The sequence below is a fragment of the Arvicanthis niloticus genome, chromosome 3 (genome assembly GCF_011762505.2).
Source record: "Arvicanthis niloticus isolate mArvNil1 chromosome 3, mArvNil1.pat.X, whole genome shotgun sequence".
NCBI lineage: Eukaryota > Metazoa > Chordata > Mammalia > Rodentia > Muridae > Arvicanthis > Arvicanthis niloticus.
This window is the reverse complement of record NC_047660.1, coordinates 72,376,801-72,403,608: the sequence shown is the minus strand read 5'-3', so window position 1 is coordinate 72,403,608 and position 26,808 is coordinate 72,376,801. Positions and strand designations below refer to the sequence as shown.

Here is a 26,808-nt window from a genome sequence, read left to right as displayed (position 1 = left end):
TGAAAATGGTTATTGCAATGAATTGAAAAGTAGGCAAGACTTACAGGATTACTCTGCAGGCAGAGCCTTTCAGGGCAGGGATTTCCAAGCTGAGGATTGGTTTGGATTCCAACTCCTGGGACTGAGGCTCTTAGGGATTGGTGGGTTTTCCTGCTCAGGGATTGGTGGCTTTATTTTGCCCCCTTTTTCCTGTATTAGGCCATGGGTCAGGATGACTTCCTAACTGCAGGCAGGATTTGCTGAGGTCCCATTGTGAAGAGCTGCTTGGGGAGGCTGGAGAGGAGGAACCACTGGTTGCTCTGACAGCTCCTGTGGTGGTACCTCACCAGACAGGGGTGCTGGCTGACCCTGTGGGGCACCTATAAGGGACTACTGGCTGAACATGAGCCTGAGAGACAGCCAGGAAGCAGGCCAGGAAGCAGGCCAGCAAGCACTATAGTTCAGTGGCTGTGAGGTTCTCTAACTGCAGGTCCTGTGTTCAGGCTCCTGCCACGATTTCCCTCAGTGATGTACTGTGACCTGGGAATGTAAGCTGAAACAAACCCTTTCCTCTCCCGAACTGCTTTAGGTTAGACTACTACATCTCAGCACCAGAATCAAACTAGAACAATTACCAAAGTTTTGTTTTTTAAATGAGGGAAAATAACTGGAGCACAATGACCAAGCCTCAATGTCGTTAATGTTTAGCTACCTTAAACTATTCACTAACCAAGCAATAAAACCCCATTTTAAAATGAGTAGCAAATATAATTTGCAATTACACAATCAACATAATTTACCGAAAAGTTACTCCACTGAAAGTCTATTCCTATTAAATAATTCAAAACCCACATAAAAACTAAAGTATTTTCTTAATTTATAGAAGGGAAGGAGTACAAGTATTATTTGTAGACAAATTATATTCATCCAATCAAACTATACAGACAAAATATTTATGAATAATACTAGTCAGATGAAGAAAATGTACCTATAACTAAAATAAAAGTAAGGTATTAACTCAGATACACTGTTTTCTCCCAAATGCATTAAAATAAAAATTTAAGTATGTAATCTTTAGGTACGTTAAAAAAGAATGGAAAGAATGACATCAAATTTAATATCATATCTGTGATAATTGCTCTAATTCACTAGATTTTGTAGGTTTTTTTCTCTTTTTAGTGGATATTTTATTTATTTACATTTCAGATATTATCCCCTTTCCCCATTTCCCTGCCCTAGAACCCTCTATCTCATCCCCCCTCCTCCTTTTTTGATTTTATACCATTTCAATTACATACATGTATTAAGGTCAGTTCTATGTTGAGGGTCTAGCAATACAATAGATGCAAATAGTCAAGGAACAAGCAAGAAAATAAACACAAATAGTCAAAGAATAAGCAAGGCATTAAACCCAATTTTGTGAACACTCCGTGATCACTGTTTCTAAGGGCTTATAAGAATGACCAAAGTATCTGAGCCAAAAGTCATTTTCATGTCTTAAGCCTACTTCCTTGTTCTAGCCTAATATTTAGACTCCTGCTTGAAATGACTTCTTTGTTCTAGCCTAATGTCAGATTCCTGCCTGAACCCTACTTCCTTGTCCTTGGCCAATGTCATATTCCTGCTAAGCAGCCCATCTCCTTGTCCTTGGCCCATGTCAGATTCTTGCTAAGTGGACGCAAAGGCTCTCCACTTCTCCTTTTTTTATTTCATAAACAAGACTGAGCCTGGCTTAGGTCATTCTGCCAAGAATGCCTTCCTTACCCATCATGAAATATGCATTATCCAAAGCAATGCACTTCTGTCTTAGGTTGGTAAGGCTCTGTGCAGATCCTACCCACCCTTGGCTTGCCAGCCTATTAATTTTAATAGTTTGTAGGTTTTTAAGACAGGGTTTTTCTGCATAGCTTTGGCTGTTCTGAAACTCAGTATGTAGACCAGGCTGTCCTTGAACTCACAGAGAACATCTGCCTCTGCCTCCCAAGCATTGAGATTAAAGGTGTGTGCTAATTGACCAGATTTTCAAAGTCTAAGGTAGTGGGGTTCAACCTATAGGTTGTGATCCCTTTGGGGGTTAAATGACTCTTTCACCTAAGACCCTCAAAAATATCAGATATTTATATTACAATTCATTACAATAGGAAAATTATAGTTTGAAGTAGCAATGAAAATAATTCATTTATTATTTACTATTATGTGGTTGGGGATTACCACACCAAGAAGAACTGTATTAAAGGGTCACAGCATTAGGAAGGTTGAGAACCACTGACCTAAGATATTAGTGGACATAGTTTTGGGTGTAAAGTTGTATGAACAAGTGTGTCTCTCTCCATCTGTATGTCTTTCTTGTGATTTGTCATGGCCTCTTTTCCTTCTGTTGGTTTTGTTTTATCTTATATTTTATTTTATTATTATCCCTCAGACGGCAGTTTGTTGTCTAAGGGGAGACAGAAAAAGGGTGAGGAGGAGGGAAGATGGAGAGGAAGCAGAAGGAGTAGAGGGAAGGGAAACTATAATAAGGATATATTGTATGAGAAAAATCTACTTTCAATTTAAAAAATGAAAACTCAAAAAAAAAAAAAAACAGAAAAAGAAGGTAACACCCCCCTACACACACATGAACACTGACATGCATCTCTGTTTCCTGGCCTGCCAGCATGTAAGCTCGAGTAACCTCATGCTCCTGCCTCCACACCTTCCCTGCCATGCTGGACTATGCTCCCAAATTGAGTCAAAACAGGTCTCCTTTAAGTTGCCTCTTGTCAGGTAATTAGTCACAGCAGCAAGAAAATTAATATAAACTCTTTGAGTAATTGTATCATAGGTTTTTCTTCAAATTTCTATATTTAAAATTCTCTACAAGAAGAATTTTTAAACAATTATTAAGCAATAAGAGTTTAAACTGTGAGATTTAAAAGCATGGGCTAAGGAAATGGCTCAGTGGGTAAAATATCTACTGTGTAAACATAGTGAATTGCTGTTTGATTCCAAGAAAACACATTAAAAAATAAATGCTGGGCAATGTGCATCTATAATCCCAGCACTGTGAGGTGGAGACAGGGGGATTCCCAAGACTTACTGACCAATTTGTAAGCTCTGGGTTTAATAAGAGACTCTGTCTCAAAAAATAAGGAGGACAGCTCAGAAGATGATGCAAAATGTCAATCTCTGGCCTTTACAGATGTGCTTACAGGCAACTGACTGTTCATGTGTGTGCATACACGCACATGCCTGCCCACCCCCATGCATGCATGCAGCAAATACGAAATAAAAGAGGGAGAGTTCCACTCTACTTACCTGACGTCATGGCTGGACTAAAGAGTCCCAGTACTGACATACTAGTAAAGCCAAACAGGTCTTTATATAATTCCCCACGTAGGTATTTTTCTGCTTCTTGGATGGATGCTATGTTCACTGGACAGGAGATCTCATTTCTGGATAAATATATAACTATGCTCAAAATTAATTCTTAAAGATATTTTATAGATTGTAAAACATATACAGAATCTAGCAAACAATAGATTACATAGACTATGGACAAAAATTATTCTTTTCAAAAGAAATCTGACTCTAACTGAAAGAAACAGAACATGCACCAAGCTTCATTATCAATATTTACTCTGTGATCTCAGCTCTAGTATCCCTGACCTTATTAAAAGCATGTCAACAAAGTATGGAGTTAGAACTAGAGCCTCAAACTTAGAAACCTTAAGAGTGAAGCTGAATACTTACAACTGGATAAACTTCAGGAGATCTTTAGTTCCCAACATACCAGCATAAGACACTGGGCTCTCTCCTTCCTTATACAACTTTACCACAGGAAATGCAGTAACATTTTGCTTCGTACATACATCAGACCAATCCGCACAATTTATTCTAGTGAGAAGGATAGTGGACCTGCCTGAATTAAAGAGAAATGCACATTTTATAAACACTAATGCAGAACGTTCATTGCTTTGATTCAGTATTGTTTAATCCCACTGCTTTAAGTGTGTGCCCAGCATGACACACTTCTGCAGACCTCTTCCCCTGATCTCTGTGAGGCCTTCCCTTGACAATGCTTTCCTGTCTTTAGAGCTCCTCCCTTTTAGACCCTTCTGTAAGCTCTTCTATATGTATGGCACTGGGACCTTCTTAAGCTTGGGTTTAAACTGCTTTTCCTCTTGCTTACTGAAAGAAGTGAGTCAGACTTTAAGCAGAAGCAAGAGGGTAGTGGGCTTGATTATTGCTGGTATAATAGCTTTAATTACATTAATTACTAGTACCACTGCTTCTGCAATTGCTTTGACACAAGAAGTTAAGACAGTTGTTAATCATTTAGCAAAAACTGTTACTAATGTGTTGAATATACAAGAGGATTTAGATAGGCGTTTGGAACAACAGATTGATGCTCTGTATCCTATTCAAATTATTAGAAAGAGGTTCATAGTTTAAGAGTAAGGAGCCATCTTGAGTATCATGACAGATACCATTGGATTCATGTTAGTTCTAAAATTTACAGTGGTAGTCATTATAATTAGGAAATAGTTTAAAGACACTTGCAGTGTATTTGGCATAATTCTAACACCTCTCTGGATGTTTTAACTTTGCATAGTGAGCTTATGAATTTAAAGAATGCTGCTCTGCTGAGCGTTGATGCTGCAGATACTGGTGATAAAATTACCCATGGCCTGAGGTCAGTATTTCTATTTTGGTCAAGCTTCAAAAATGGCATATATAGCTTGATCATGCTAGCCCTTTTTGTCCTGGGAATACTTTTATTCCTGCCATTGTGTTATAGCTTGTCTTTAACAACATTAACATGTTGGCAGCCAAAGTACATGGCTTGAAACTGAAAATGGACCCCCCAGACAGAGTTATTAAATTAGCAGGCTGGCAAGCCAAGGATGGGTAAGATTCTACACAGAGCCTTACCAACCTAAGACAGAAGTGCATTGCCTTTGATAATGCATATTCCATGATGGGTAAGGAAGGCATTCTTGGCAAATGGACCTAAGACAGGCTCAGTCTTGTTAATGAAATAAAAAAGGGGGAAGAAGTGGAGAGCTTTTGGGGCCACTTGGCAAGAATCTGACATAGGCCACAGACAAGGAAATTGGCTGCTTAGCAGGAATATGATATTAGCCAAGGACAAGGAAATGGGCTTCAGGCAGGCATCTAACTTTAGGCTAGAACAAAGAAGTAATTTCAGGAAGGAATCTAAATCTTAGGCTAGAACAAGGAAATAGGCTTCAGACATGAAAATGACTTTGGGCTACGACAGGGAAGTAGGCTCAGATACTTTGGTCATTCTGATAAGCCCTTAGAAACAGTGATCATGGGAGTATTCATGGAACTTTGTTTATTGCCTTGCTTGTTCCTTGACTATTTGTGTTTATTGTCTTGCTTGTTCCTTGACTATTTGCATCTATTGTATTCCTCAATCTAAAACTGACCTTAATACTTGCATGTAATTAAAATGGTATAAAAGCAAAAAGGAAGAGGGGGGATGGGATAGGGGGCTTCTAGGGAGGGGAAATGGGAAAAGAGAATGACATCTGAAATATAAATAAATAGAATATCCAATAAAAATAAAGTATTGATTTTTAAATGTAGCTCTACCAAAAATGCTAGAAAAAAAAACTTCCACTCAAAGAGTTTAACTGCACCCAAGAAAGCAAAAGGAATAAATAATCTCAGACCAGCAAACCAAAATGAGAAGTCGGGGTGGGGGAAGAACATCACAACAATGAAATAACACATCAATAAACACTGCTCATTGATAACTCCCAACATCAATAGCCCCAATTCCCCAATAAAAAGATACAGAATAATCAAATGGATTAAAAAATAAGATCCATCCTTCTGCTGCATCAAAGAAACACGTCTTAACATCAAAGATAGACATCACGTCAGAGGAAAAGGATAGAAAAAGATACTGTAAGCAAATGGACTTATGAAGCAAATCAGTGTAGCCATTTTAATATCTGATAAAATAGACTTCGACGTGAAACTAATCAGAAGAGTTAGGAAAGAACACTACATATTTATCAGAGGAAAAATATAACAAGAGGACACTGCAATTATTAACATGTATGCACCAAACACAAGAGCACACAGTTTACAAAAGAAACACTGCTACAGCTTAAATCACATATTAACTCACAGTGGGTGACTTCAGTGCCCAACTCTCACCAATAGATAGGTCATACAAACAAAAACTAAAAAATACTGGAACTGACATCATAAACTAAATAGACCTAAGAGATATTCACAGAACATTTCACCAAGCACACACTTACACACAAAACATACATTCTTCTCAGAAACTCATGGAAATTTCTCCAAAACTGACCACATATTTGAACACAAGACAAATCTCAACAGGTACAGGAAAACTAACACCCAGCATCCTCTGAACAAATTAAAGCTGTTTATCAACAACAACAAAACCAATAGGAAACTTACAAGCTTATAGAAACTGAATAACTCTCTACTGAAAAAAAATGGGTCAAGACAGAAATTAGGAAGGAAAAGAAAAACTTTCTAAAAACTGACTGAAAATGGAATCACAACATGCCAAAATTTATGGTACACAAACAGGAGTTCTAAGAGGAAAGTCCATAGCATCAATGCCTACATAAGGAAATTGGATAGATACCATACCAGTAACTTAACAGCACACCTGAGAGCTCTAAAACAAAAACAAACAAACAAAAAATCACACCCAAAAGGAGTGGACAGCAAGAAATGACCAAACTCAAGGCCAAAATCAATAAAACATAAACAATACCACAACAAAATTACAAAGAATCAATGAAACAAAGAGTTGTTTATTCGGGAAAAAAAAATTTGGTAAGATTGACCAATCCATAGACAAGTGAACTAAAAAACAAAGAGAGTAGATTCAAATTAACAAAACTAGACACAAAGCAGCACAGAACAACAAACACTGAGGAAATTCTGAGAATCCTAAGGTTGTACTTTAAAAACCTCTACTACACCAAATTGGAAAATCTAAAAGAAATGGATAACTTTCTTGATACATATCAGTTAAAAAGTTAAATCAAGACAAAATAAGGAATTTAAACAGACCCGTTATCCTTAGTAAAATAGTAGCAGTTATGTCTCCATAAAAAAAAAAAAAAAAAAAAAAAAAAAAAAAAGCAAAGCCAAGGCCAGATGGCTTTAGCATTGAATTCTATGAAACTTCTGGAGAACAGTTAATCCCAATACTCCTCAAATTATTCCACAAAATAGAAACAGAAAAAAAAAAAAACCACTATTTTTCTTTATGAGGCCACAGTTACACTGATACCTCAAACATAGAAAGAATCAACAAAGATAGACAATTACAGACCAATTTCCACTATTAACACTGTTGCAAAAATTCTCAACAAAATACTTGCAAACCAAATCCAAGTACACATCAAAAAGATAGCTGCCATAACCAAGCAGGCTTCATCTCAGAGATGCTGGGATGGTTCAGCTATGTAAATTGATAAATGCAATACACCATATAAACAAACTGAAAGATAATAACAGCATGACCATCTCATTAGATGCAGAAAAGGCTTTAACAAAATCCACATCCCTTCAGGATGAAAGTTCTAGAGATATTAGGAATATAGGGGACATACCTAAATATAACAAAGGCAACTTAAAGGAAGCCCATAGCCAACATCAACTTAAATGAAGAATAACTCAAAGCATTTCCACTAAAATCAGGAACAAAAGTGTCCACTTTCTCCATATCCACTCAATACAATATAGGACTAGAAGACCTAGCTAGAGCAATAGGACAAACTGAGAGAGACCAAGGGGATACAAATAGTAAGGGAAGAAGCCAAGGTATCTTTATTTGTAGATGATATCATAATATACATAAGTATGCTTAAATATATATAGAATTCTAACAATTCCACCAGAAAACTTCTACAACTGAAAAGCACTTTCAGCAAAGTAGCTACAAAATTAAGTTGCAAAAAAAATCTGTAGCCTTTCTATATACGTATGCCAAACAGACTCAAAATCATGGAAATAACACCTTTCATAATAACCTATATGTATATATATATCAATCAAAAAATAATCAGGGATACCACAAGATAATACCTTTTAATTTAATTGCCACATCAATATAGGATTGCAGAAATGCCATGGATACTGCATGCCCTATAATAAAATCAGAAAATTCAACAGACATTAGGACATGCTTATGTTCAGAGCACCCATGCTTACATCACACACATAAACACATGCAGAGGTTTTTGAGAATTACCAAAACTAGAATTTCCAAATAACAGATATCATTCTACAGAGTACTCAATATTATTCTATCACTTATATTCCAAATGCAACTAATATTTTCATTCATACTGCATACAGTGAAATGGCTATTACTTGAAGATAATAGATTCCCTATACTACTAAAACTGTTAATATATTTAAAATAATTACATTAAATAATACTAGCTTTGAAAAGTAACTAGCTGAATTTCTAGCTTAATCATTGACCTTATAATTTGTAAATTATATATCTAAAAACACAGAAAGTAAGTTTTACTCCTTAGAATCAGAAGTAAATGCTTTCATGTGTGCAGTCTACTTGAGACATGAAAACTATGCTATTTTACAATGTATAATACTTAGAAAGCAACATAAAACCCATCTTTTTAAGGGTCCTCATATGTCACATGCATCCTTCCAAAGCTCATACTTACAGGTAGCATAGAAGAGCACTATGCTGTCAGAAGCTGTGACCGTTGTGTTAAATGTCTCCTCCGTTAGCTCCACTGACAACTCCAAAGGTAGTGGTCTCTTCCTATCTCTGTAAACAGTTCCTGCCACCTCATCATCTTCAACAGCTAAAATGTTTTTAAAATAAGTTTGGTTACATAATTAAATAATTAAATATTTAAAATGTCATGAGCCATCACAGGACAAGTGGGCTGCACCACTGTGCTGCTGATGTGACCTCAGGAAAGTCACATAACTGTGGAAACAGATTCTTCATCTACTTAACAAAGGTGAAGCTAGCTCTTGCAGAGGACACAATCAAAGAAAGTCATGTCAGCCATAAGAAGAAGAGCCAGAAGTGACTGATAAGTAAGTATTAAAATATTACTGAAATTTACTACTAATATTGCTGACAACCAGACTCATTTACAACTACAAATACACTGTTAATTACAATTTTGTTTCCTAATGGAACAATACAAATGAAATACGCCATAGCTTTGTGTGGATGCAGCTAGGCCAGTGGGAGAAAACCTGATTGTGGAAGACAAAGGCAAGACTGTGGGAAGCTGGAAGCCTGATGTGAAACAATAAAGGTGCACACTAAAATCCAAGAGAAAGCATCTGCTTACCAATCAACTCAATAAAATGTGATTCCATTTTACTGACATTAATGGCAGCAGGGGGTCTTACAGTTCTTACCCAGATCTGGGCCTTCCATGTCCTCATCTTCATCTTCTTGTAGTTCTTCAATGTGCATATTATTTTTCACATGGGAAATGATTAACTCAACATCATTCAACACCAGAAATTCCACAGGCACGTCCTAGAAATGTTATTTAACTTTTTAAGTTAGCATGCAGAGTAGCAGGTTTCACTGTGACATTTTCAAACATGTCAACATATTCTGTGATATTTGTCTCCTTCCCCTGCTGCCCTCCTGAAACCTTGCACTCCCTTTGCTGGTCTACTGCTTCATGCTAAACAGTACCCCCAATTTAGTTACATGTGCCCCTTCACCCTTTTTCCCTCCCCTTTCCTTAGAGATTTCCTCCTCCCCTCTCATCATCCCCTCTCTAGCTTCTTGACTCTACACACACACACACACACACACACACACACACACACACGCACGCCATACACATCCAGATTCTGCATATCAAAGAAAGTATTTATCTTTCTGAGTCTATCTTATTTCACTTAACATAATGATCTCTAGTAGTTCTACCCATTTTCTTCCAACCACACTGTTTATTCACCTGTTGATGGACATTAGGCTGATTCCATTTTTAGTTATGGTCAATAGCATAATAATAAGCATGGCTGTGCAATATCCCTGTGGTCTGCTGACTTACAAATTCTTCAGATAGATATCCAGAAGTGGTATAGCTAGATTATATGGTAGTTTCATCTTTAGATATTTTTAAAGATTTATTCTTAAATTGTGTGTGTGTGTGTGTGCACATGCATGTGTTAGGTATGTGCACATGAGAATAGGTGCCCAGCCAAACCAGAGCATCAGAGCTCCTGGAGCTGGAATTACAGTCCTGTATAAAAGCAGCAAGCACTCTTAACCAAAGGCTGTCTCTCTGGTTCCTGTATATCTTTTGATCCTTTTGTGTATGGTGCATTTATATTTATGTATGTATCAAGTGTATGTGTGTGCACATGCACATGTTCATGAGTTTCCCAATGATGTTTGTGCTGGGTGGCTTTATGCCAACTTGACACAAGCTATAGTCATCTAAGGGGGAATCTCAATTGAGAAAATGCCTCTCGAAGATCCAAAGTTAAGCAAGCAAGGATGTAAGGCATCTGTCTAATTAGTGATTGATGGGGAAGGGCCCAGCTCAGTGTGCGTGGTGGTATCCCTGAGTTCTGTAAGAAAGCAGGCTGAGCAAGCCATGAGGAACAAGGCATAAGTAGCACCCCCCCCATGACCTCTGTGCCAGCTCCTACATCCACATTCCTAACCTGTTTGAGTTCCTGTCCTGACGTCACCCAGTGATGACCTGATCTTTTCCTTTCCAAGTTGCTTTTGGCCAGGTGTTTCATAACAACATTAGTAACCCTAAGATGAGGCCATGACTGTGAATGATGGTGTGGTGTGTGGAGATCAGAAGATGACCTTTTGTGTCCTCCCTTTCCACCTTTGATTGACACTAGGTCTCTATTGTCTGACCAAGCTGGCTAGCCTTCAAGCTTCTAGGAATTTTCCTGTCACTGTCTTCCATCTCTGTAGAGAGGCTCTGAGGTTACAGACACTAGTGAGGGCTCCTCTTCATGAGTTCTGAAGATCCAAATTCAGATACTTGTCCAGTTAACATTACACCTGCTAATCCCTCTCCCCAGCTTACGATAGGATGTTTTTTAGTTCTTGAAGGACCTTCTATCCTGACTTAACAGCTGTGTCAGTATACACTCCTGCAGCAGCTTCTCTTCCCTAACTTCCCTGCTAGTATTGATCACTGATATGTAGCAAAACAATCTTATCTAAAATAGTTTGCTTCCTAAGAACTAAAATAAAACAAAACCTCTAAACTTCAGTTTTAAAATTAAACAACAACAACAAAAAACCCCAGATGTCACAATTACTACAAAGAGAAAAGCATCCAAAGTATACATCAGCTAAAAGCAGATGCCCCCTACATATGTGTGTGTGTGTGTGTGTGAGAGAGAGAGAGAGAGAGAGAGAGAGAGAGAACATATAAGAGAGAGAGAGAGAGAGAGAGAGAGAGAGAGAGAGAGAGAGAGAGAGAGAGAGAGAACATACACCAGTAATGCTAGCACTCATAGCATACAGGAGGATTCCAAGTAAAGGGTAGCCTGGGCTACATTGTAAACACTGTTTCAAAAGATAAAATGAATTCTTTCCTTTGGCAGATTTTGCCTCCAAAAATTTTGCCAAAGGAAAAAAATCAATGATATTCAAGACAATTTATAAGGGCAGGAATAATATAACAAAAACAAATAATTAAATATAATTTTGGGCAAAAGTAAGAAAAATTTAAAAATCAATTGTGTATTTAAAGAATGATAATTTAAAGATTTTTCTTTAGTCCACATGGACGACTTTAGCTCAAAGAGGTAAAACTATAGAGCACTGTGTAAAATGACTAACCTTCTCTGCTCTTCTGAAGGCCACATTAGCATGCTGAGGAATGTTCACATCCGCAGAGTCCCTTTTTCAAAATGGAAATAAATTTTTATTCACTCATCTAAAGAAGCCACCCAGGATATAAATCTAAAACAGAACTGTACATTCTTAGTCTAAAAACAATTATGAATAGGTTACAATTTAGTGAGCTTGAGAAATTTTGTGTATAAATATCAAGTGGATTTTCTAGTCCTCGTTAAAACATTTTAATCAAGCTAGTAACTAATGTATAGACTTCAGCTCAGCAGTTAGTCCTAACCATACTAGACTCTGTTAGATGCAAGGATTTTGAAGGCATTGTGGTGAGTACCTCAACAAGAGCAGAACTCCTGCTTTCCCCAGAAGACGCCATGCTACCCACTCTGCAGTTCTTCTGTCAGCCTCCTGTGTAGCTCGCTGGCTGATAATAAAAACCAGTGGCAATCCTAGTTGTAGGTGAATGGTAGAAACCTGCTGGGGATCTTCAGCTACTTCCATCTTGATTTAAAAAAAAGGTAAAACATTCTCACTCTGTGGTAATAATCCACATGACAGACTGCATGAACCTTCTCATGCACACACACAAACACATGGAACTAATTTTTATAAATATATACTATATCCTATGAATCTATTCTCTAAGAAGTGATATGAATAAAAAATTAATTCAACTCCCCCAGATCTCAATATATAAACAACAAGTAAAATACTCTTGAGGAAAAAAAAAAACACCATAAAACCTGTGTGTGTGTGTGTGTGTGTGTGTGTGTGTGTGTGTGTGTGTGTGTGTACACATATACTTTTACCATTTTTACCAAATGATTGTACCTGAAGGTTCTTCTTGGGATTTAGATAGACACATTCCTTCTGTCTACCCAGTGTAAGTGACCAATCACTGTGGAGAATATTATCAGCCTTCAGAATGTCCTTGCATTTAGCCATTAGGGCAACGGCTTAACCACTTCCCAATCTGTGATCATTGGTGGGAACCTTAAGAATAGGTCTGGATTGGGGCTGAAGAGATGGCTCAGCAGTTAAATGTTCCTGCTCTTGAGAGGACCCATGTTCTGTTCCCAGTACCCATGGAGGGCAACTCACAGTTGCCTCTAACTCCAGCTCTAGGATATAGGCACCTGTACTAACATACACATAACCATAAAATGAGCACACACATATATAAATAATTCAAAATAATAAAAATAAATGTTTTAAAAACTAGTCTAAGGTAACTTCATATCTGGTAATAACTTCAATCTATTTGAGATTGAATACATATACAAATTTACAGTCAAGATTTGTAGTTTAAATTGATTTTTAAAAACAAAAAATTCAGATACAGTTATGGCCAGGCCTGGTGCAATATGCCTATACTCCCAGAACTTGGGAGTTAAAGGACTGTTCCAGGTTCAAGATTATCCTGGGCTACAGGACAAGTCCTATGCTAGCCTGAGCTACACAGCTATACAACCAAGTTACATCTAAGACACACACACCTAACCATTAGATTATATATCTAAATTCTGTCTCCCTTTTAAAAAGAGAAAGATGAACATATATACAAAAGCACCAACCTGAATCAAATTTTATAAAGTTGGAAGTAGAATGATATTACATTGTAATGATTAGACAAATACTATTCACACAAAAGTCTGAATCTTACTTTCTACTTTTGTTTGCTTATAAATTTAATGTAAACACACCAAGTCATTTCAAATCTTAAATGCCTAAGCTTAGGATAGTTTGCAAAACCCTATGCCCACTGCACCTCAAAGACATGCAGTGTGACTGATGTATAAACTACTGCAGTGTAGCATGAACATGAAAGCTGGGTGTGTGATCCCAGTAATCCAGAGGTAGAGCAGGTAGAGTTCTGTGTTTAAGGCCAGCCTGATCTACATAAAGTGAGTTCCAGGCAGCAGGCACTGTAACACCCCATCTCAATAAATTATATATTAATTAATTTTTTTAAAAAAAAATGACCATGTTTTACAGCCAGGCGGTGGTGACACACACCTTTAATTCCAGCACTTGGGAGGCAGAGGCAGGTGGATTTCTGAGTTCGAGGCCAGCCTGGTCTACAGAGTGAGTTCCAGGACAGCCAGGGCTACACAGAGAAACCCTGTCTCGAAAAAACAAAAACAAAAACAAAACAAACAAACAAACAAACAAACAACCATGGCTGGGGCTATAGAACAAGAACAAACTACAACCCAGTCCTTCAAATCAACTACCCATCTGCCTCACAAGTTAGAATTCATACTAACCCCAGTGCTTCCCCTGCCATACCACCAAAATACTTATTTTTGTTATACTTAATTTCAGCCTATAGACTATTACCTATAAAAAATATTTGATTTCACTTTGTTTTTTTAAATGAGAAGTTAGAGGCAACCAAATCAGATCAGAACTGTGCTGTCTCCTTATCCCACAAGGGTTAAGACTTCAGCCCTTGCTCAATCTCAAGGAGTCTCAGGGCAGTGCCAGTTCCCTGCACTCCATATTTACCTCATCCCTCCTCAGGAGAAAAACTGCTAACCTGGTCTTCTTGGGTCTTGCAAACCCTTCTAGAAACCCTGGGTCAACACCTGGTTCTCATTCCAGCCCTCTAATTCCCCACTCCCTGCAGTTTTGCATTCAGATCTTTCCTGCTTTCCTGCTGCCCAGCATCCTGACTTCCAATCTCTAACTAGGATTCAGAATTCACATCAGTTCCTCAGCACTTCAGAGGGGATAAAAAGAATTATATTAAAACTGAGATGCCTATGCATCATTTTGTGAGAATTTTAAAAGAAACACCACTCCAGAGTTCAGCGATTTAATACTGCTTTTGTAGAGCAGAGTCCAGTGCTCACTGTTCGGGAAAGCACCACTCAACTGTAAAAAGTTTCAAGAGCACATTAATAGAAAATACAACAACAATCCTGGACTTTATGCATACCCTGCTTTCAGGTGCAGCCATACTTAACTGGTTCCCAACCTACAATGCAATCTTCAAAGTTTAAGTTTCCTTTTTATTCCTTTTAAGATCAGTATCACATAATTCCTACTGTCATAAAATAAAATTAGAGAATCTCCTTCCCAAGTATTTACTTAAGCATAGTTTTTTAAAACAATACAAATAAATTCATAAGTAGAAGCTAGAAAAAGGGTATACATAGCAAAAAGAAAAACATTTTTATTAAGTTTACTGTAAGTTATCATTCTGCCCCCTACTGGTAGGTAGACCAAAAAATGGAGTTACTCTTGTTTGCACTTTTAGTGTGTGTATGCGTGTGTAGGTGTATGTGGTCCCAGAGTAGGAACTAAGTCATCAGGCCTGGTGGCTGGTACCTTTGCAAGATGAGCTATCTTATTGGCCCAAAATTCAGAGAATTCTTAGTACACAGTTGAAGACAGGAAAACAAGCTGGATAGAAACAGTGAAGAACTCAGGAGAGGAAGAGGAACTGTCCTCTCTCCTGCTCCTCAAATAGGACATCAAAACAAATCCAAAGGGTATTCTTCAATGAATGCAAGACATATTTACCCTTCTCTGTCAAAGAAAAAGACCTATTAGCTATGTTTTTTTTTTCCTTAATGTGGGCGTGTGGAAAGTGAGATAGGAGGATCATGAGTTGGATGCCAGCTTGGGCTAGACAGCAAGTTCAAGTTCAACCAGGGCTACATACTGAGACCCTATCTCAACAACAAGAAAACAACCCAGAAACTTCTTTGCAACCAAGATCCAGCTGAAGAAAAAATTATGTAAAATAAAGAACTAAAGTATTAATCCATCGAAAGTATAGCTGGTTAGCTCTGAGTACATTAAATGTAAAGCCTGGCTTTTTAAAACGTTGAGATTATGACTGCAGAGTAAAACAGGAATGTACAGATTTTAACTGTAAAATACTAACAAAAATTAGAAAGGCAAGGGGGACAGAGTTGAAAATGAATACATGAAGTTAATTTCCCAAACTTTCAAGGCAAAAGCAAATATCCCCTTCTACCTAAAATGACACGTACTCTTTGATTTCTTAGTGTTCTGATAATCAACACTTGAGATAGTATTTCCAAAAGTGCTCTTGAAAGATGTTCATAAGAAGAATAATCCCTTTTAAGCTTATCAGCTTCTTCTTCTGTTAAGTTCAAATATGATTTAAACACAATGCTTCTCACTACAAGATGACATTCTACAGTTTGTTCACTGAGTCATCCCCACTCATCTGCATAATGACCATCTGATCTTCACTTTCTGAGTGACAGATGGGGCAACCTTGTACATCTTTTAATTTACACTTTGTGGTGCTGTTATTTGTAGAGTACATGAATCACATTTTAAAGAGGTATCATGTGAGAAAATCTAAAGAGTTTTCACATACTCAAGACAAGCCTCTAACCTCGCAGAGAAAGTGCTGGCTACCATCAACAAATGTCTCTAGGACCCTTTAAGGCTAATGCTAACCCCAGTAGAACACAGTAGACCTATGGTGGTATAGCTACCAAGCTTTTGAACGATGACTATAAAAACATTCACAAACACTGAGCACTCTTAAGTATCTGCACTCATTATAACTATGACACAGTGTTAACACTCATTTGTTATATTTAGGTATTTTGAAGCAATAAATAAAAACATAAAAACATTATTTTAAAAACAATTAATATTCTATATTTAACAAGAAATTATTTTTCAATGCTGTGAAATGAAAGCAATGTGTCCAAGGAAAAAAAGATTAAAGTAATCACCAATATAAACACTTATCTGTGAGTCAAAATTTACTAAATCTCACATGTGAATATCTGTTGCAGTAAAGTGAAAACACATACCAACAGAGGTACATTCATTGTCTTCACAAATACATGAATATTCAGTGTGGTCAATGGTTGTTCCATTAGTGTTCTTCTGCAATGCTTGGTCAAGTCCAAGACCAGTTTACAATGAAAAAAATAGAGGTGTGCATGTTCTATATTCTCAGAGCTGCAAGTGAAAACCAGGACAAGACAATTAACAAAATTCTGTGTGTGATCTCTTACAATCCAAAAGGACATACTTTTGCATATTTCTCATGCACTGAATTTAATAAAACCTAAGAGTTAACTTTAAAAATAAAATCAAGCTGGGCAGTGGTGGTGCACGCCTTTAATCCTAGCACTTGGGAGGCAGAGGCAGGTGGATTTCTGAGTTCGAGGCCAGCCTGGTCTACAGAGTGAGTTCCAGGACAGCCAGGGCTACACAGAGAAACCCTGTCTCGAAAAACAAACAAACAAACAATAATAATAATAATAAATAAAATCAACTTGGACAAAGAAGACAGAAAATATTTAAGAAAACTAGCCTTAATATCTGAACAAAACTCCTCAAACTCTTATACATGAATGTCTATATTAAGTTATAGGTTTCAATAAGACAGTCACAGATGAGACTGTCTTTAAATACAGTTGCTTTACTATAGCTATCCTAAATGAAGCTTTGTAATACATATTTTTCTAAGTTTAATTTAACCTAAATCTGTTGAATAAATAAACTTTAGCTAAACTATGCTTTAAGATAGAAACCATGTGACAGCTATGGGAGTTTGTAAATTTGTATCTGAAAAATTATAAAACTGAACAAATACAGTTTATAATTTTAGCTTTGACATTATTTCAATACAAGAACTTAAATTTACAATGTAGGTAAGTTTTGCAAAAATTTAAACAGCATTTTCAAATCTTCATGCAATACTAATAAAGCTTTGTAAAATACTACAATACTTTATTTCTAAAATAATATGCTTATCTAAATAGTAACTTAGTAATTAACTAAACAAACAAGTTAATATTTTTTAAATCTAGAATTAGGATTAAGACACACAGACCAGGATAGTTCTATTTCTATTAGTTACAATGTGATTTCTAATAGAGTCAGTGATTAGGAAACAATCACAAATACTTACTAAATGATTACTGTTAAAGCTCTATGCTACAGAACCCAGAGACCCCTGAGCTAGGATGGACATGAATACACCCTCTCTGAGGACTAGTTTTCATGTACCAGAAGGTACCACCCAAGCTTTCAAAGGAAGGAAGTAACCAACAATCTGTTGCTATGATGCCTATGTATTACATCAAACAACAACCAGTGTAACCCTAAGGGTGGCACACGTACCTTGGCAATAACCAACCCATCTCTCATTGGATCTAAGATCCATTCAACAAAAGGGAGACCATGCTTGGTTCTGGAAACCTAGTTTCATGCCATGCTAGTGAAACCATGGTTATTGGAAGAGAATCTACAACTCCTAATTTCCTAAGCAAGTATAATCCCTAACAACAAGCTATAAACATTTGTCCTTATACCCAAATCCTTCATCAAAAAAATCTCTATCCTTCATCAAGGAAACCATGACAGAAAACCACAACCAATCAAAATGCAGAGTTGTAGAGCCCAGCCCCAATCTACCAAACCTCCCACACCTAAGGCTCAACAAATATTGTGGAAGAGGAGGTAAAAGATTGTAAGGGCCAGATGATTAGGAAGGTTGCTGTGAGATTATATCTCCTAGTTTCTCAGAAGCTACACCTGTAAAGTCTCACCTACATGACTACCTAAATGTGATCTGTACAAGAAGTGTGTCAAATTGGATGACGGCCTCAACCCTGCACAAAGAACTATAGGCAACTGAGGGGAACTGGGAGTGAGAGAGGGGAGAAGTGGTCCTCCCAGGAAAGAGCACAGTAATAGACTGTTCAGTGCCAAATGGTCAGCCCTGAAAACATACATACAGGTATCATTATTATGGACTCAATAGGCAATCTTTAGGAATATATATGCATACACTAATACATATATGCATGTAATAACAATAAAAAAACAAGCATCAATTTGAAAGAAAGGGGAAAGAGGTATGTGGGAAAGCTTAAAGGGAAGACAGAAAAGGAAGAATTCTTATAATTAAATTTAATATCAAAAATAAAAAAGCTTTATGTTATACAATAAAGACTAATAAGACTACTCAAATCCTTTATATGCTTAAGCCAAAAGAGATGCATAAGGGGAACGAACAATTAAAACAAAGTTTATAAACTATAATCTATAGGAGGCTACAAAAAATAAAGAAGTATTTCATTCTGCCACAAGGTGGGAATAAGAAAGGAAAAGAAGGGAAGGTTACAGAACTCACACAGAAGGGGAGGCATAAAATCTCTGCAGGAAGGGAGAACAAATATGCATTTCAAAGAAAGCAACCAGTATATAGCTAAGACTCATAGAAAGCGCAGAGCTTCCCAAGGGGAAGTCTGGACTGCTTGCTAACCACTGCTAAAAGCAAAGCACTGAGACTGGATATACTGGTGTATGCCATGTCAAAGTCTCTGAAGTAAAATAAAGCTGGAAAGCTGCTTTAACGAGGCATCGTTGTTTGCTGCTCAGAGACCCAAAGAGGGTCTATTGCTATTAGAAGTTTAGAAGCATGTATCAGAGAAAACAAGAAAGGTTCAATAATGGGCTGAAAACAGCATGGAGAATCCTCGGAGAACTGAACAGCAGGGTCACAGATCTTCGCTTGATCACCAACAATTTTCAGTTCCCAGTGCAACCTTGTAAGGACATGTCTTTGTTTTCCTGTAATTGGCCTAAACCTACAGAAGTGTAAGATCTCTGGCCTTTAAAAAATTGTTTGTGAAAGAGCAAACAGCTATAATGTCCCAATAGATCAGCCAGGAGGTCACATGAGAAACTCTGGCACAGCCACAAGTCATGCTTTGGATTAATTTTCTTGGAGGGAATTTTGAAGCTATATTTCATTGTTAAATTTCATTTGTTACTTGTGATCTTGAGTACTATAGGAAAAAAATTATCCTAGATTGACTCTCCCCCACCAAAAGCACTGAAAAGTGGGCTTTTAGGTAGACCTATAAATTAGGAATTAGAGAAAAAAAATTGTAACATTCTGTTCAAAAACTATTTAAATGCATTTATAACTATTATGACAAAATGGCTTATAGAGCCCTCAAAAGACTCTCTGGAGGCTAACTCTGACATTGTTATTTACCCCATGTGAGCACTACAGTGCTGTTCCTAAGACTGTTCTTAGTCTGTTCCTAAGATCCCTTCTGTAGCCATCAAACACTATCACACAGCTTGTCCACAATGGCTTGCATCTATGGAATGTCACAGTGTGGCTCACAACAGAGTAGTAACAGAATCCCAGGGTTCCATATTTATTTACAACTGTATGTGATTCCTTTGGAGAAACACAAGTGTGACAATTGAGAAAATGACGACTAAGCAACATGAAATATACCCACAACAGAAAATCAAAACATTGACCTGAGTCTCTCATACATACCCGATATTTTCTAAAAGAGCGATTTCTGTGGTTAAGGCAAACTGGTAAGAGGTCCCATACACAAAGGCGGCTTCCATGACTGCTCTGTGCTCTGAAAAGGAAACAGGGAAATAGAGTTAGTATGTGACTCCATGCAAACCTTTATTCTGAACATTATCCTAACCCTTTTATTACCTGTTACATTTAAGGAAAGATGGTTCCATAGTTAAGAAAGCTTGTTGTTCTTCCAGAGGACCTGAGTCCATACCTGAGGACCCACGTGGGACAGCTTGTAAATCTAGCTCTGAGGGAAGCAATGTCTTCTAGCCTCCACAGGCACCTGCTCACACATGGCATACTCTCACACAGACACACACACATAAATAAAAATAAATCTTTAAAAAATTAACGTATATTTTATTCGAGTTTATAACAGTACTGGGAGAGTAGAAAATGAGCTCTCCTTGAATATCCATCCTTGGAGCATGCACATGTGTAGTTGTTTTTTTTTTTTTTTATTAGTGGGAAGCATGTATAAATTCTCAAGTTTCATGTTCTATATTCTATATTTATACTTACATTTCTTACCACTTTTTAAGAGATAATTTAGCAAATCATCTTGAGAACAAAAGGAAACTATTCCCCTACTTTCTATTCCATCTCCATTACTTTTAATTCATTCACTATTTCTTTTAGTGTTTATCTGGAAGCCTGTAAATGTCATTCTTATTCCCTTATTCCTGACACTTGCTATCAACACACACATGCAGATATAGCAATGCAGAGGCAGATAAAGCTACTGCTGTATTTGTTGATGCCCCACTGTGGAAGATAATAAACTACATCTCTTTTCTGAAATCCAGGCTCTAGAAATGTGTGTTCTTCACACTCCCTGAGCCCTTCTGGTCCAGCTCTAATTTTTATTACATCTCATTCAGTGTTTGCACAATGACTTTGGAGTATTGGATACAGATGAGCCATGGAGAGCAGAATGATGGATCATTTCTTGTCTTTATGGACACACTTGTTTACTACAATTGTAACTAGTACTTCAACTTTTTTTAAAGACTTCTAATAAAAAAAAACAAAAAAACAAAAAACTTCCACAATCACTCTTCCTTGTCCAGTTTTCAAATGTATCAGGTGCATTATCTACTCTATTACCCTGGAGGTGCTTGTTAGAGCATGTTGGTCTGTTCTATCATTGTCTATTGATATCTGGTATATAGCAGCCATTCTGTGGAACTTTATTCTCTACCTTGTGTCAGACCTTTTGGCCTGTTAACCCTGCCTTCTTGTTTATTTTTACTACCTCTCTCCTTTCTCTAGCACCATCTTATAAGAACAGGGAATACACAGTTTTCATCACCCTATTCTTCACAAAGTATCTTAATTCTTTCACAATCAACATAATATACAACCAGCTGATTAGAGACTAGACTCCAGCCATCTCTCTAAGAAGTTCAATGTTGTTCGAATTCTTGATCCTCATGCTAGTTGCTGTTCCCATTGTTGGGACCGAACACCTGACAGAAAGCAGCATAAGGAAGAAGAATCTGTTTTGGCTCCTGATTAAAGGGGCACAGTCATTGTGGTGGGAAGGAGCAGCACAACAGGCGTAGAAGCAGCTGGCTGCACTGCGTCTGCAAACATGAAGCAGAGGGATGAGTGCTGCTGTTCAGTTTGCTTTCTCCATTTCCCTTTGCATTCAGGACCCTGACCCATGGAATGGAGGCCCATGTTTAGAGTTGGTCTTCCTCCTCAGTTAAGTCTCTCTGGAAAGACACTCTCAGATGAGCCCAAAGGTATGTCTTCCAGAGAACTCTAAATCCAGTCACACCGATCACAGCCACATTAAACGTCATAGTCCTTTACACACACACCCAGAAGACTTCAGGACAGTTTCCACTCCTCATATCATGGCCATGGCTCTGTAATGACTTCAACCACTTAATCCCTCAGCACCTGAATTTCATTTCAGACTATTGCACACACCACCCGTTATACCTGCCACTGCAGCCAGGGTCAGCCTCCTCATCCACTTCTGTCACTCTTGCCAACACTACTGTCTTAATCCTTGGGGATTTTCCTATCCATACAAGTGAGCTATTCAAAGTCCTCAGTCCTCAGCTCTTGGCTTTCTGCACCCCAACACTTACTGCACCCCCTTTACTACTCACTGCTATGGGCACAGCCCACGCCCTGGGACTATACCTTTCTGCAGTTCCTCACTACACTCAGATCTTTGCTTCCCTCCCAATCAAGTTTGGGTTACATAATCAATGTTTACAATTATTACCATTCCTAACGAACTAGTGCCATAGCTCATGTTAAGTCCAATATGCTCCCTATTCTGTACCTACACCAGTGAAAATACACTCTACAAGAGAAAAAAATAGTCTCACTTTCAATCACTGATATTAAATATTATTTCTGCCTAGCAATTATTGTGTTTTAAATGTTAATGTTTATTTATTTATTTTGAATTTTGAGACATAGTTTTTGCAATGTATCCCAGTTCATCCTCAAATGGCAGCCCAGCTCTAGGAGGACAAGGGTGAGCAACCATGTTACATAGAAACCATCCCTTATTTCTAGACCTCCTAAATGATTGTTTCATCTCTCTTTTTTTCCTCTCAAATTGAGATTTCATTTCTACTTCAATATACAATTTCATTTCTACTTCATTGATTAAAACAGACCCCATTTTTTAAGGTGGGATGTGAAAGAGATGGTTCAGGTGATAAAGTGTCCACTGTGCAAGCATGAAGATCTAAATCTGATCCCTAGAACCCACATAAAAAGCAAGCTATATGTAGCAGTGAGCACCTGTCATCTCAACACTCAGGAGGGAGGTGGGAAAGGGAGGATCCGCAGGGCTTGCTGACTAGCTAGCTCAATCAGTGCACTCCAGATTCAACCTGAGGCTCTGCCTCAAACTACAAGGAAGAGAACAATCAAAAGAGACACACATCAACCTCTGGCCTCCACAGAAACGCATGCACAGTGAGGGCTGGATATACCATAACCTCTGCAAACCGCATTTGTCTGAATTTACCTAAACTGATGCCACCCTGTCCCATTCTTCCTATTACCACAGAAGAATGTTCTGCAATCCCACAACACAACCATACCTCCTCCTTTCACTAACTAGATCCACCCCCTGCTGCCCACTCAGAGCTCTTGCTGCAGCCATTCCCCTAAATGATATACTTACTCCCTCTTCTCAACTAGCACTTTCTTGTCCATACACAAACAAGTTTCATTCAAGACTCTTCCATGTCTCACATATTCTTCCAGACAATACCCAGGTTTCGCCTTTCCCTTACAGCAAAACTCCTCACATGGCTCTCTACGTACATCTCCAACTTCTCTACTGTTCTCTCACAGTTGTGAGATTGTTTCTATTAATCCCCAGAAACTACAACAGGTGCTAGGAGGCAGAGGCAGGCAGATTTCTGAGTTCGAGGCCAGCCTGGTCTACAGAGTGAGTTCCAGGACAGCCAGGGCTACACAGAAAAACCCTGTGAAAAACTCGAAAAACCAAAAAAAAAAAAAAGAAAGAAAAAAGAAAAAAAAAAAGAATTTGTGATGCTGGTGTGAGAAGTGAGAAGTAGCTCAGCAGGAAGTTTCAGAAGGGAAGTGGGATGAGGAGGCTAACAGTACTCTTCACTCCAGATGGGGCCCTTTCCTAACAGCTCATTTATGATCACTCGTACTGAAACCAAGGGCAGATAGATGGTGCTCCTGTAAATCGTATTGCCTATTGTCGATAATGTTGCAAAGGACACAGGAGAAGAGAACTCTTCAAAATACAGATTCAGTCTCTTTAGATAGGATTGCTGAATCAAATGATACAGGTGAATTCAGAAAAACTAGGGTAGAGGCAGTTAATATAAGTCAGGTTGTGGTCAATAGGTGACCACAACCCTAGAGATGACCCCTAGATCTGAAAAAGTAAGACTTTCACATTCTGGGTACTCCCTAAGTTAGTACTACCTACTAACTGATCAAGCAGTGTGTGGAAAAACAGGTGTCTTCCCCACCTCCCTACTCTAGACCAGTGCTTCTCAATCTTTGGGTCAAGACCCTTTGGGGGGTTCAACAACCTTTTCACAGGGCTCACCTAAGGCCACTGAAAAACACAGATATTTATATCACAATTCCTAACAGCAGCAAAAGTACAGTTATGAAGTAGCAATGAAAATAATGTTATGTTCGGGGATCACCACAAATGAGGGACTGTCTTCATAGGTTGCAGCCTTAGTAAAGTTGAGACCCACTGCCCTAGACCCAGCTGCACATATCCCAAACTGGCATTGCTGAAGGATGCTAGAGATTATATGACGAGAAAGCTACAGACTAACCTACTCTAAAGCAGAGTAGAAGGTGAGTATTTGTCAAAACATCTTTACTATAGTGTTAGTGAAAGTGGTTTCTACTAAAGATCAAAAGTACCAATATGAGAAAATCATCTAACAAGATGTCAACTGTCATAATCAGATGAAAAGCAAACCAATAGTTTGGAGGAGTTAGAAGACTGAAGGGGCTGAAAGGGTTTGCGGCCCCATGGGGAAAGCAATACCAACCAACCAGAGCTCCCAGGGTCTAAATCACCAGCCTGGGAGAACACAGGGAGGGACCCATGGCTCCAGCTGTATATGTAGGGGAGGATGGCCTTGTCGGGCATAGGTGGGAAAGGAGATCCTTGGTCCCATGAAGGCTGGAAGCCCAGTGTGGGGGAATTAGAGGGTGGGGATGTGGGAGTGCGGACGTGGGTGTGTGCACATCCTCATAGAAGCAGGAGGAGGTAGGCTAGAATAGGGAGTTCTGGGGGTGGACGGGAGAAGGAGTAGGGGGATAACATATGAAATGTAAATAAAATATCCAAGAAAAAAGAAAACCAGCACAACATGACACTTTCAGGTCATGGATAGGCATGGTCTCTGATGTGATGCTTTAGTCACTGGCACATTTCTGAGTCACCTGAAGGGAAGAAGTGGTGGAAGTTAGGTTCCTCCTTGGAGTCTGGTACACTGAGGTCAGTCAGGCAATTCTGTATCCCAGGAGTACTCACAGCAGCAGGACCAGAGACCTAGAGAAGGCTGGGCTTGCCATGTACAATAGTCACTGTGTTTGCAGATGGGGTAGTGCTAATGAACCTCAGCTGGGGGATTTATGAGGGTAAGCAAACGCCAAGCCCATACCACCTCTTCAGCATTATGGGGAAGAACTAAATTTGTAGGTTTTGTTTGCTTTGCATGACATCATATACCTTGAGATAAGAGATAAGATGAATGTTTGGAACCATACCTTTGTTCAGAGAGAAAAGCATGCATCTTCGCTGTGCTTTTAGGTACTCCTGCGCACAGAGCACCCTTGTTACTCTTACTGGCTCTTCCTCACCTTTGAGTACCAATGCTCAAGTGCTCCTGGGCATTGCAGCTTACTTCTCAAATCCATTTCCCTAGTCCGCACCCACAACATGAAAGTGCTAGCTAGCTATACTCAGCTACCTTGCTGTATTTCCCAAGTATGTTGGCAAAAGGCACTCCAGACCTCCTACTGCAAACTTTCAGGGCTCTAATCTGATCTTAGGTCTTCGAAGTTTCATCTTTCTAGTCTCCTAGACTGCCTCAAGCCACCTGTCTCTGCTATATGAAGAAAGTAGTTATCATTACCCAGGTCCAAAACACAAGCCTACACTCACACTTGCTCCCAACTCCACTGCCGCTGCCCTATCTAGGTCACCCTAGCATCCACTGCCTACATACAATAGTCATTTCCCATTTCCTCATTTTCTTCCCCCCTTACACCTTCCCATCTATTTCAAACACTGTGGTTACATTGAAGCAATTAAACATAAATTAAAAAATTAATCTTTGTCTTGCTATAACTCATGTTTTTCACTGATGACAAACTGAAAACTGGGAAAAACAAAACTTGAGACCTTGAAAAGTAAACTAAACAGGCAAACTATTAGTATTATGTTTTAAATTTTAAATGTTTGTATTTTGGGGGTAAACACTAATATGGAAGCCAGAGGACAATTTCTGGGAGTTGGTTCTCTTCTTCTATTGGAGGGGGGAGGTTTCTAAGACTGGAACTTGGGCCACCAGATTTAGCAGCAGGAACCTTTACCCATCTTGCCAGTCCTGAAGTACTCTTTTATGAGGGTATTACATTTTGTTTTGTTTTTTTAAGTTTTGTTTCATGAGGTAATAATGTTTTGCTGCATGTATGTATATCTGTGGGAGGTGCTAGAGACTCTGGAACTGGAGTTACAGACAATTGTGAGCTGCCATGTGGATGCTGGGAATTGAACCTGGGTCCTCTGGAGGAGCAGCCAGTTCTCTTAACTGCTGAGCCATCTCTCCAGCCCCAGGTATTATCTTTTGTAACATGCTGAAGAAGCTCTGTATCTCAAAAACTAAAATTTCAACACGTAGTTTAATTCATAAAAACACAGGGTAGGGAGACGGCAGAGTAAAACACTTGGAGCCAAGTTTGAGAACATGAGTTTGGATTCCTCAGAGCATACTTAGAATCCAGCAGAACCATAATCCTAGTGCTCACAAGGCAGGGATCCTCCAGGGCAAGCTGGCTAGACTAGCCAAATTGGCAAGCTACAGATTCAGCAAGAGATCTTGTCTAAAGAAATAAATTGGAGAATGACTGAAGAGAATAC

General features: G+C 38.4%; 1 protein-coding gene across 6 annotated transcripts in view; it reads right to left on the bottom strand.

Annotated features, from left to right (window-relative positions):
• Positions 1–26,808, bottom strand: part of Txndc16 (thioredoxin domain containing 16) — a 65,335-nt gene that overhangs the window by 12,412 nt on the left and 26,115 nt on the right. For all 6 annotated transcript variants that reach the window (XM_034498090.2, XM_034498092.2, XM_034498091.2 and 3 more), the window contains 9 exons: positions 20,142–20,232; positions 16,639–16,789; positions 12,165–12,331; positions 11,819–11,879; positions 9,400–9,523; positions 8,682–8,825; positions 8,074–8,133; positions 3,712–3,880; positions 3,277–3,413 (listed from right to left, as the gene is read on the bottom strand). In XM_034498090.2, coding sequence (XP_034353981.1) covers positions 3,277–3,413; positions 3,712–3,880; positions 8,074–8,133; positions 8,682–8,825; positions 9,400–9,523; positions 11,819–11,879; positions 12,165–12,331; positions 16,639–16,789; positions 20,142–20,232 — 1,104 coding nt within the window. The remainder of the gene's footprint in view (positions 1–3,276; positions 3,414–3,711; positions 3,881–8,073; positions 8,134–8,681; positions 8,826–9,399; positions 9,524–11,818; positions 11,880–12,164; positions 12,332–16,638; positions 16,790–20,141; positions 20,233–26,808) is intronic.